Raw genomic sequence first — 11,542 nt, forward strand, 5'->3', positions numbered from 1 at the left:
CTGGCCCAGAATGCCAGTGTGGCATTTGTGTGTGTGTTGGGGGGAGGGGGGGTCTGGCTGCAATGAAGTTTGGCAGCTGGGGAGGCTGTGAGGACTTCAATTCCCAGGAGACCTTTATAGGAAATGTTCCACAGTCACCCGGGTCACCTAGTGGCCAGGTGCAGACCTGTAGCAGGCCCCTCCCTTACCGAGGGCAGTCCCTGCCCTGGGGCCTCCAGAGACAGAAAGAACGGGTGCCGAAAGAAAGTACTGTACCGTCCACAAACATGGAAGCCTGGGGCCAGTCCCCAGCCTGCTCTAGCTCCCGGAAAGCCAGAACAGGTAGGAGAGAGTCCTGCAAAGTCAGGTCCATTCATAAAGGAAGCTGAGTTCCTGAACCTGAGACTCGAAGAAGAGTTTCATTTCCTGGGTTTCCTGAGAAGGAAACTCAGATTTCCTGAAAAACAGTACAAGGATATAGTTACGGTCTTGGAGGACAGAGTCAGGAATTGGGACCCTAATATCAGACTTGTGAGGAGCCAGGATTCTAAACTCATCAATAAGGGAACGGGAAGTTGAAGTTTAGATTCACTCTTAGAGTAGAAGGGATATGGGAGTTCATACCTAGACTCCGTGTGGGGAGAGTCTAGGGCCACGAACCCCAGTGTGAAGGAGAAATGATGGGATCTATAGCCCTGGATCTGAGGGGAGAGAACCCGAGTCTGAACTCCTGGGTCTGAGGGAGGAGGCTTTAGGCCTGTACCCCTGGGTCTGAGAGAAATGGGCTGGGGCCTAGACCCCTGTATCTGAAGAAGGTTGGGGCATGGGCTCCTGGGTCTGAGAAAAGAGTCTGGGGCCTGGCTTCAGGGTCTGAGGGAGGTGGCCTGAACCCTGCACCCTTGCGTCTGAGAGATGGGCTGTGGCCTGGACTATGGATCTGAGGGGAAAGGCTTGTAGCCTGGACTCCTCTGTCTTTCAATCCTTTGTGTTCATCCCAGGTCCATCGCTGGCGTCTGTGCTGAACGATCTCCCCAGCGCTGCTACGCTGCGATACCGCGGCCCTGGTGTGCTCCCTTGGGGAGCACTGGATGAAGATGATGATGATGGAGGAAGGAGCCTTCAGGCCTTTGCAGAAACTGCACAGATGGAATCTCACCCTTCCCGGGAACTTCCCTGGCCTATGCAGGCAAGGCGGGTACACAGGTGAGCGCCTCTTTACTGACACACCCTTTCCTGATTTCAGTTATTCTGTTTACTTCCTTGCCACCAGCTCGGTAGGGTTAGCCTGGGCCTGCTCTGAACCTTGTGTTAAGAGACTCAGGAAGACTTGATCATTTTTTATTTTTGTTCCTTCTCCCAAACTTCCTTCTTGTTTTGTTTTTTCTTTTGTATGTGTGTGCATGTGCGTGTGCGTGTGCATGTTCGTGTGTGTGTGTGTGTGTGTGTGTGTCCCTGAGATCAAGCATGGGTGTGGCACAGCTTTCTGTGAAGCTCAGGGGACAACTTAAAGGAGTCAGTTTTCTCTCTCTACCATCTGAGTCTCAGGGGTCAAGCTCGTTTTGACTTGGTCACAAATGCCCTTATGTGCCAACCATTTTGTTCTGTTTTGTTGAGACAAAAACAGAGCGAGGGTTGCACTCTGCCCCCAGGCTGACCTGAAAGCACTATCTCTCCTAATTGACCTCTGATTTGCCCTCATCATTCTGCCCGCTGCTCCCAGGTGAGATACTACGAGCATGAGTGGTCACCACACTGGACTCATTTTCTTTCAAAAGCTTGTCACTAATCTACCAGCCTGTCCCCAGCCTGTCCTGGGACTCTCAGTTCCACTGCCGCGACCTCACTGTTGGGATTATAAGCATATACTACTAGACATGGCTCCATCATTATTGTATGTCTGGCTTCTTACGTGTAAATTAGATTTGGTTCCCCCCCCCCACTCCTTTTTTTTTTTTTTTTTTTTTTTTTTTTGGTTTTTCAGGACAGGGTTTCTCTGTGTAGCCCTGGCTGTCCTGGAACTCACTTTGTAGACCAGACTGGCCTCGAACTCAGAAATCCACCTGCATCTGCCTCCCGAGTGCTGGGATTAAAGGCGTGCGCCCCCACGCCCGGCTCAGATTTGGTTCCTTTTTAATTGCTAAAGAGTATTCCAGTTTATGGATACAGTACCACGATGCCTGTCCTCATTACATCGTGTTGTTTCTGTCTTTGGGTGGTTCCCAGTTTGTAGGTTCCAAACCGTGCATTTTCTCACTCTGACTCTGCTCTCTTTCCAGGAAGAGCCAGGCTACAGGGCAGCTGGCTTCTGGCTCTGAATCTAGGGCTGCCTACTGGACCCGACAGCTTTCCCGGACCAAGGGAAAAATGAAAGAAGGCTTTCAAACTATACAGCCCTGGGCATGGACGCTGAAGAAAATTGGGGGTGTGCTGGGCTTTAAAGGAAGAGGCCTGGGGTCTGAGGCTAGAGTGTGGTTTCCTGGGTCTGACAGAGAGGGAAGTGGAGATTATCCCCTGGGCCTTTGGGAAAAGGTCTGGTTCCTGCAGCTCTGGTCTGAAGGATGAAGACTAGTGCCTGAACCCTTCTGAATCAGAGAGAAGAGAACTGAAATCTGAGGGGGGAGGGCTGGTTTCTGGACCCCAGGGTCAGACCAGGAGTCAGGGCTCTGTTATAGATTCCTGGGTCTGAGGGAGGAGCGCTCTGGCCAGGTCTCTGGGTTGGAACTACACTGGTAAGGGACCTGAGGCCTCTCTGCTGCCCTCTGCAGGTCAGTTTGGAGCAGGCACTGAGTCCTACTTCTCCCTGCTGCGCTTCCTGCTCTTTCTCAACCTGGGGGCATCTGTCATTGAAATCTGCATGAAGCTGATCCCCACCTGGCTGGAAGGGGCTCCTCCAGGTCCCCCTGGCCCTAACATCTCTTCACCCTGTGGTTCCTATATTCTACACACTCATGGCCTGGTCGCCTTCCCCACCCAGCTTTTCAACTTGCTCTCTGGAGAGGTGGGTGTCATGGTCCCCAGAGGAACCTCCTTACTTTTGAAGCCTGGTTTCCTGGACGACACACATACAGATCACTCGGCCCTACTATTTGTTCTGCCTCTTCCTCCCCAGGGTTACCTTGAGTGGTCCCCTCTATTCTATGGGTTCTACCCACCCCGATCGAACCTGGCCATCACCTACCTGTGCTCCGTCTTTGCCATCGGCGTCATCTACTTGCTGTGCATCCTACGACGGTTAGTGATGCCCACATCCTGATTCTGATAGGCAGGGGAAACTGGAGGTGGTAGATCCCACCCCCTCCCCCAGGAGTCATTTCTTCAACATTGAAATGTATTTTAAAGCCAGGAGAGGAGGCCTAAAGTCATCACTTAGGAGGCTGAGACAGGATGATTATTTTAAATTCAAGGTCAGCCTAGGCTACAGAGTAAATTGAAGACCGCCCTGAGCTGCACAGAAAAATCCTATTTGAGTATGTTGGCCCATGCCTGTAATCTCTACACTCAGGAGGCAGGGTAGGTAGATCTTTGAGTTCAATGCCAACTTGGCATTGAAAGACCCTATCTCAGAAAGAAAAGGAAGGAAGGAAGGAAGGAAGGGAGGGAGGGAGGGGCACAAAACAGGTTACTCTAGGCTCCATCTCACAATATCCAGTGATATCAAGAAGTAGAACACTAGGCTGGCAAGACTTTGCAGCGGGTGGGAACACTTTCTGCCAAGCCTGAGAACCCTTCCCCAGAGGCCCCATAGTAAGGAGAGGAAGCCACCTCCTCCATGGGTTGTCTTCTAACCACCACACACATGGCATGGCACGCTGGTGCCATCCCATAAACACACATGCACACAAAATAAATAAATGTAGAAAGAAAAATAATTAGAATACTAAGCTTACTGGCTCCTGTCTCAAATTCCAGCACTTGGGAGGTGGAGGCAGGAAGAACAGGAACTCTTGGGGGTTTTTTGGTTTTTTGGTTTTTTTGTTGTTTTTTTTTTCGAGACAGGGTTTCTCTGTGTAGCCCTGGCTGTCCTGGAACTCACTTTGTAGACCAGGCTGTAGATCCGCCTGCCTCTGTCTCCCGAGTGCTGGGATTAAAGGCGTGTGCCACCACACCTGGCTGAACAAATATAAATTATGAACAAATATAAAACATGAATAAATGGATCTGGGAGCCCAGGCCTGTACTAGGTAGGTGAAGGCAGGCATTAGGATCATGATTTTGAAGCCAGCTTTACCCTCATAGTGAGACCTTGTCTCAAAAAATAAAGTAGCTGGGCAGAGGTGACATACACCTTTAATTCCAGCACTGGAGAGGCAGGTAGTTCTGTGACTCAGGGCCAGCCTGGTCTACAGAATGAGTTCCAGGAAGCCCACAGAAAAGCTGGGTATGACAGCAATACACATCTGTAGCCCCAGCACTGGAGGCTGGGGGAGGGAAACAGAGACAAGAGGATCCAGGGACTCACTGTCCAGCCAGTCTATCTAAAATGGTGAGTTCCATGTTCAATGAATGAGACCATTTGAAAAACAAAATGGAGAGTGATAGAGGAAGACACCTAATGTGCATCACTGGCCTCCAAACACACACACACACTATCACCGTGTATTTATGCATACACTACATGCACCAAACACACACATGCCTTGCTGGCTGGTTATGTCAGGAAAATACTTAAATATTGGGAGCTGGGAGAAGCTTTAAGACAGTTTCTTTTAAATATAGAGATGCCTTCTGATTTGCAGGAGAAGGGATGTTGCCTCGGGTCCAAATACTAAGAACAGATCTCTAAAGAGATCATGTGGGGACACTCCCTAGTTGTCCAGGGGGCAAGGAGAGGCTACTGAAGGTAAACATAGTCTCTCTGTCCATTTCTGTTTTCTCTTCCTTTTGTTCTCATCCTTTCCTCCTACTCAGTCTCTCTAGGTCTTTGCCGGCTCTCAAACACTTGTCTGAATGGGCAGTTCAAGGCAGTTACTGTGTTACCCTGTGCACCTCTCAGCCTAAAGCTCACTGTGTATCCAGGAGGGCCTGCGAACCTGCAGAAATCCGCCTAACTCAGCTTCTTTTGGGCTGGGATTACAAGGCCATGCTGTCAGACCAGCTCACCTCTTCTCTAGAATGCATTTTTCGTTCTTCTCTTGTCTCTTCTTTCTAGATATCTCCCTCTTTCCTCTGGAGATCTGGCAGTGTCCCCTAAATTCTCCTATCTCTTCAGGGTGTCTGCTTCCTAGATCTCTTAGCCTTTGGTTCCAAAGACTTTGTGTAACTATCTGACTTGAGCAGGAGGCACCTGGTCACAGGATTTTGAGTGTATGTTCCGTAAGTAAGGTGCCCCCACCAATACTTCTCCGGTGGTCTGTTCTTTCAGTTCGGTGTCCGGGTTGAAGGAGACACTGTTGGCGGAGTCAGACATTCTGACCAGCTACAGTCACCGAGTGTTCTCAGCATGGAATTTTGGCCTCTGCGGGGACGTGCACGTGCGGCTGCGCCAGCGCATCATTTTGTATGAACTACAGGTGTGCTTGGGGAGGTGGAGCTACCACTAAGTGAGAACCAGACAAGATCCAACTAAGATAGGAAGCAAGGCATTGCTAAGAGACAGAACTAAGCAGAAGCCAGGCTAGGAATGCCTGCCATGGAGGAGACTGACGGGGTGGGAGGGTTGGGGGGCTGGGACCTGGAATTCATTTAGAAAAGGGACGGAACTAAGACTGGTCCCAAGTGAAATGAGGACGTGGCTTCAAAAAGGTGAACTAGCTGGAAGTCTCAGAGGAGGGGGATCCTGGGGTTCTGTGTTGGGCCAAAGAAGGGTAGGCCTTGGACAGAAGGTAGGGCGAGATTTGGAGTTCTGGGTTGAACTAAGGAGCGGCAGGCCTGGGATGCAAGTCCAGACTTCAGAGGCCCAGTGCCCCAAGAATTAAATGGTCCCACGGACAGCCCTGTAAAGTATGGAACAAGGAGAGGGCTATATCGGTTCAATCCGAAGAAAAGTCAGGCCTGAAGGGACGGATTTCCAGAAGCAGTCCCTATTGGCCTTAGGTGGACCTAGAGGAAGCAGTAGTCCGGCGCCGTGCTGCGGAGCAGACTCTGAGCCAGCGAGCCAAGGTGTGGTCGGTGAGGGTGCTGCTCAACGTGCTGGTCCTCGCGCTGCTCGGGGCGGCCTTCTATGGCATCTACTGGGCCACCGAGTACACTTTGACACTACAGGTACAGAGGGTCTTGGAGGAGGAAGGTCCTTGGGTCCTAGAACTCACATTTCCACAGGTGAAGAAGCCCTGTGGCAGTGAACTGGGGTGTAGAATTCCTGGGATTTTAGGGTCTTTTAAGACAAGAAGAGGCTACAGGTGGGCTTTCAGCTCCCTTCTCTCCCTTTCAGGAGACACCCCTTGTCCGACAGACCCCACTACTCAAGCTTCTGGTGGATTATCTACCATCCATCTTCATTTCTCTGTTCAACTTTGTGCTGCCTCCTGTGTTCAAGTTCATTGCCTCACTAGAGGGCTACACTCAAAGCCGACAGATCGTCTTGATCCTGCTTAGGTTCTGGACTCATGGGATGGGATGGGAATGCAGACAGAAGGGGGAAAGGGACAGGTGGAAAAGGTTCTACAAATAAGGCAGAGAAGTACCCTGGAGAGCTGGCTCAGAGGGTAAAGGTGCTTGCTGTGCACATCTGAGATCATCCCCAGAACCAGTGTAAAGGCAGAAGGAGAGAATGGACTGCACGATGGCACGCACACACTTGTGTTTTGTTTTGTTGGGGAGGGAGTTTGTTGTTATTGTTTTTAGACAAAAAGAGGCTGGAGAGATGGCTCAGTGGCTAAGAGCACTTACTGCTCTTGGAGAGCATCAGAAGTTGATTCCCAGAAACCACATCAGAGAGCTCACAACTGCCTGAATATCCAGTTCCAGGGGATCAGACTCCCTCTTCTTGCCTCTGCAGGCACCAGAATGCTTGTGGTGCACACAAATACAAACAGGAGAACACACACACACGCACACACACATATATTGGCATATTCGCCATTTATTTACACACACACATATGAATGAGGCAGTGAAGTCCCATGCATATGGAATCCAGGGAGTCCTGGTCTTAAACTCTGAGACTCAGTTCCTTGCTCTGTGAAAAGTGGGGGTGGGTAGGAAAAACATGAAGTGGAGGAGGAGATCATGAGTGTGCATCCAGGAGGCACTACCTCAGTGTGAGTCCCTTCATCTTGCAGGACTGTGTTTTTGCGTCTGGCCTCGCTGGTGTTCCTTCTGATCTCTCTGTGGAGTCAGATCACATGTGGGGGAAACATGGAGGCAGAAGGATGCAAGGCCTGCGGCTATAATTACAAAGAAATTCCAGTGAGAACGCTGTGGGCACACGGGTGGGATTCTTGGGCCTAGAGGTCGGATAGGGGTCCTTGAACTGGGTGGACTGCTCCTTGGTTGGAAAGAAGCTAAACATGGCATGAATATTGATAAATAGTGAAGCGCCCACCCACACAATTCACGAGTGGGGTTCTGATGTTTGCTGACAATTTGGAGCCTTGGAAGGAAGCTTGGGCCTCCAGGCAGGAGAGTCTGATCTACCAATTTCTTCCTTCTTCAGTGCTGGGAGACTCGGCTGGGCCAGGAGATGTACAAACTTGTACTCTTTGATCTGCTGATGGGCCTGTTGGTCACGCTGTTGGTCCAGTTTCCTAGGAAGTAAGTGTCCTTGCCCTTCCTGGTAGCCCTGCCCCTATTAGAGCAGGCCCCATCCCGATGGGATTGTTCTTATATTGTGCTCCACCTATTTTCTATTCTTTTTAACTGAGCTCTATGCATAAGCACGGCAGTTTGTCACTGAGCTAGATACCCCAACCGCCTTTATGATTTTTAAAAAAGATGTATTTATTTTATTTATATGAGTACACTGTAGCTGTCTTCAGACACGCCAGAAGAGGGCATCAGATCTCATCATGGGTGGTTGTGAGCCATGGTGATGTGGTTGCTGGGAATTGAACTCAGAACCTCTGGAAGAGCAGTCAGTGCTCTTACCCGCTGAGCCATCTCCCCAGCCCCATCTTTATAATTTTGTTTCTCTTATTTATTGGTGTGCATGTGTGTCTGTTTGTGTGAACATATGTTGTGTGCTTGTGTGTGTGTGGGGTGTCAGAAGAAGGCTTTGTATGTCTTCCTCTATCACTGTCTATTCCTTTGAGACAGGGTGTCTCTCTCTGAACCTGGTACTCACAGCCAAAAAGCCCCAGCAATCTTCTCTCTGATCCTCTCAGTGTTGAGGTTACAAGTATCCGAGGCTGTCTGAATTCTGGGACTTTTAACTCTGGTTCTTGTGAATGTTCTTTACTGCTGAGCCCTCTCTCTCTCTCTCTCTCTCTCTCTCTCTCTCTCTCTCTCTCTCTCTCTCTCTTTCTCTGATTTGTTTATTTTAAGTTTGGGTGTTAGTGGATAGGTATGTGCAGGTGCCCATTGAAACACGAAAAGGCTGCCATCCCTTAGAGCTGAAGTTATAGTTAGCTGTGAGCCACCTGATATGGGTTCTGGGAGTTGAATTCTGATTCTCTGGGAAAACTGTCCCTCCCTCCTCCCTCTCTCTCTCTCTCTCTCTCTCTCTCTCTCTCTCTCTCTCTCTCTCTGTGTGTGTGTGTGTGTGTGTGTGTGTGTGTGTGTAGATAGGGTCTCTACACAACCCTGGCTGTCCTGGAACTCACTCTGGCCTTGAACGCCTGTGTCTCCCAAGTGCTGGAATAAAGGTGTGTGCCACCATGGCTGTGTGAGGTCCTTCACCACTGACCATCTTCCCATCCCCCTTTGACACTGGCGGACTGTACTTTAGGCTGTTCTGGAACTGGTGGTGATCTAGCCTCCCTATGGCTCTGATTACCAGTATAAGTCATCACATCACATCTAGCCCCCCACCCACTTTTTAAACCCAGTTTTTACTTCCATTGTCCTTACCTAATCCCTACCCCCTATTTTTTCGTTACTTCTCTCTAACTCAACTCCTACTATTCTTTGTTTGTTTGCTTCCAAGTCAGGGTTTGTCTGTGAATCCCTGGCTGTCCTAGAACTTACTCTGTAGATCAAGTTGGCTTAGAACTCAGAGATCCAACCTGCCTCTGCCTCCTGAATGCTGGGATTAAAGGCTTACACAGCTACTACCCAGCCAACTCCTACTATCTTATTGTTTCAGGCCAGCTAACTAAGATCAGGCTTGTCCTTGGACATACCTCACAAAAGCTCAGCTCCTCAAAAGCATTTTCAAAATAATGGGCTGGGGCTGGTGAGATGGCTCAGCGGGTAAGAGCACTGACTGCTCTTCCAAAGGTCCTGAGTTCAAATCCTAGCAACCACATGGTGGCTAACAACCACCCATAATGAGATCTGACACCCTCTTCTGGTGTGTCTGAAGACAGCAACAGTGTACTTATTTATAAATAAATTGTTGGGCCTGAGCAAGTGGGGTTGACCAGAGCAAGCAGAGGTCCTAAGTTCAATTCCCAACAACCACATGAAGACTTACAACCTTCTGTGCAGCTACAGTGTACTCATATACATAAAATAAATGAATAAATAAATCTTTTTAAAAAATAAATATTTAAAAAATAAAACTAAAATCAAGAAATAGGCTGGGTGGTAGAGTTAGGAAAGCCAAAGGGCAGGCCTATGACTGTCCCACTCTGCCCTTCAGGATACTCTGTGGCCTCTGTCCTGGGGCACTGGGACGTCTGTCGGGAACCCTGGAGTTCCAGGTGCCAGATGAGGTGCTGGGGCTCATCTATGCTCAGACCGTGGTCTGGGTGGGAAGCTTTTTCTGCCCTTTACTACCTTTGATCAACACTGCTAAGTTCCTCATACTGTTCTGCCTGAAGAAGGTGAGTCTGAGGAGGAGCCTAGGGTCTGAGCTGACAGGTGCTGGAGGCTGTAGTCCTGGGCTAGAGAAAGGAGGACGGTTATCAGGGCCCTGATTACTGTGCCCTGAGGATGGGAGGAGGGAGCTGGAAGTCAGAGTCCTATTGGCTCAGAGATCTGGTCCCAGCCCCCAAAGGAGGCCAAAGCTCCAAGATAAGAAACAGGGAAAAGCAAAGGATTGACTCTTGAGTCTCACGCCTCCATTTCCTCGCCTCTCCCTACCAGATAACTCTCTTCTCCATCTACTCACCGGCTTCCCGCACCTTCCGAGCATCCACAGCAAATTTCTTTTTCCCCCTGGTACTCCTTGTGGGTCTGGCGATCTCTGCAGTCCCTGTGCTTTACAGTATCTTCCTGTAAGTATGAGAGACTTCTGTTTGTTCTCACTCTAGCCCGACTTGACTGAATCCAGTGTGTCTCCCCATACAGGATCCCACCTTCCAAACTGTGTGGCCCGTTCCGAGGGAAGTTGTCCATTTGGGCCCAGATCCCTGAGTCCATTGAGAGCCTCCCTCAGACTGCCCAGAATTTTCTCTACTTTCTGGGAACGCAAGCTTTTACTGTACCTCTTCTGATCCTCTCTAGGTGAGCAGTCAGAGCTTGAATGTGTGTAATTTAGTATTTGAAAGAGAAAAGAGTTGGGTGCTGGGCACCCGAGTGCTAGAGAGGAGGGCTGGATGCCTATATACAACAGAGAAGTGGGGCTGGCCAGGATGCCTATAAATCAAGAGCAGGAGAGTTAGAGTGTGAATGCTTAGGGTCTAAGAAAAGACATCTGGGTTTGGATTCCTGGTCTGAGGAAAGGGCTAGGGTGTGGATTTCTGGATTTGATGAAGGGGGAGGAGGTATGGAGCCTGAACCTCTAGTTTAACCTCTGGTTAAAGGATCTGAACTTTTGGGTCTGAGGGGAGAGGATAAAGACTCGGGTTCAGAGTCTCAAGAAGGGCTTTAAGGGATTTGAGGATCCTGATATTGGTTTCTTTAATTTACTTATTCATTTAATTTTTATGTGTGTTGGTATTTGGACAGTGTGACTGTGTGAAGTAACGAACTTGAGTTACAATTGTAAGCTGCCATGTGGGGCTGGGAATTGAACCCGGGTCCTTTGGAAGTGCAGCCAGTGCTCCGGTTACGAGCCATCTCTCCAGCCTGGTTTCTAAGGAGCCATATGATGCAGATGATGTTTTTTTCTAGAGTGATTTTCATTCCTGTCTTCCATAGCATCCTGATGATGTATACCATAGCCCTGGCTAACTGTTACGGACGCCTCATCTCTGAGCTCAAACGCCAGATAGAGACGGTGAGCCAGGCTGATTTCCCCGGAAAGGGCTCTATGAGACTATGAAAGAAGAACATTGGTGGAATGAAAAGGTGTTCTTCACTTTCGCTCCTTTTTGCCCGCAGGAAGTGCAGAATAAAGTCTTCCTGGCCCAGCGAGCTGTGGCTCTGAGCTCAACGAATGGAGCTTCCTGATAAGTCTGGCTGAACCTTCAGCCCCTCAGCTTCAGTGACTTCATATATCAAGTGATGGGACCCTCTCATCTCTGGAACCAAATCCCCCGCTCTCTGCCACCCGAATGCTACACTCTCAATTGAACCGTATTAATAAACAACAGTCAAGGCCGCTTTGCGTTTTGAAACCCTGTTCTGAAGCCTCGGACAG

The 11,542-nt window shown here is 49.5% G+C and overlaps 1 protein-coding gene across 1 annotated transcript; it reads left to right on the forward strand.

Moving 5' to 3' along the window:
* Nucleotides 1–136: 136 nt before the first annotated feature.
* On the forward strand, nt 137–11,503 carry Tmc4 (transmembrane channel like 4). Its single transcript, XM_021166093.3, has 15 exons — nt 137–321; nt 978–1,182; nt 2,256–2,401; nt 2,745–2,977; nt 3,089–3,210; nt 5,342–5,489; nt 6,013–6,180; nt 6,350–6,513; nt 7,200–7,326; nt 7,574–7,671; nt 9,659–9,842; nt 10,105–10,235; nt 10,309–10,464; nt 11,101–11,179; nt 11,284–11,503. Exons 1-15 carry the CDS (start codon nt 267–269, stop codon nt 11,350–11,352), a joined length of 2,085 nt encoding a protein of 694 aa, XP_021021752.3. The 5' UTR covers nt 137–266; the 3' UTR covers nt 11,353–11,503.
* Nucleotides 11,504–11,542: the final 39 nt, after the last annotated feature.

This window comes from Mus caroli, unplaced genomic scaffold (genome assembly GCF_978045245.1).
Source record: "Mus caroli unplaced genomic scaffold, Mus_caroli_1 scaffold_8, whole genome shotgun sequence".
NCBI lineage: Eukaryota > Metazoa > Chordata > Mammalia > Rodentia > Muridae > Mus > Mus caroli.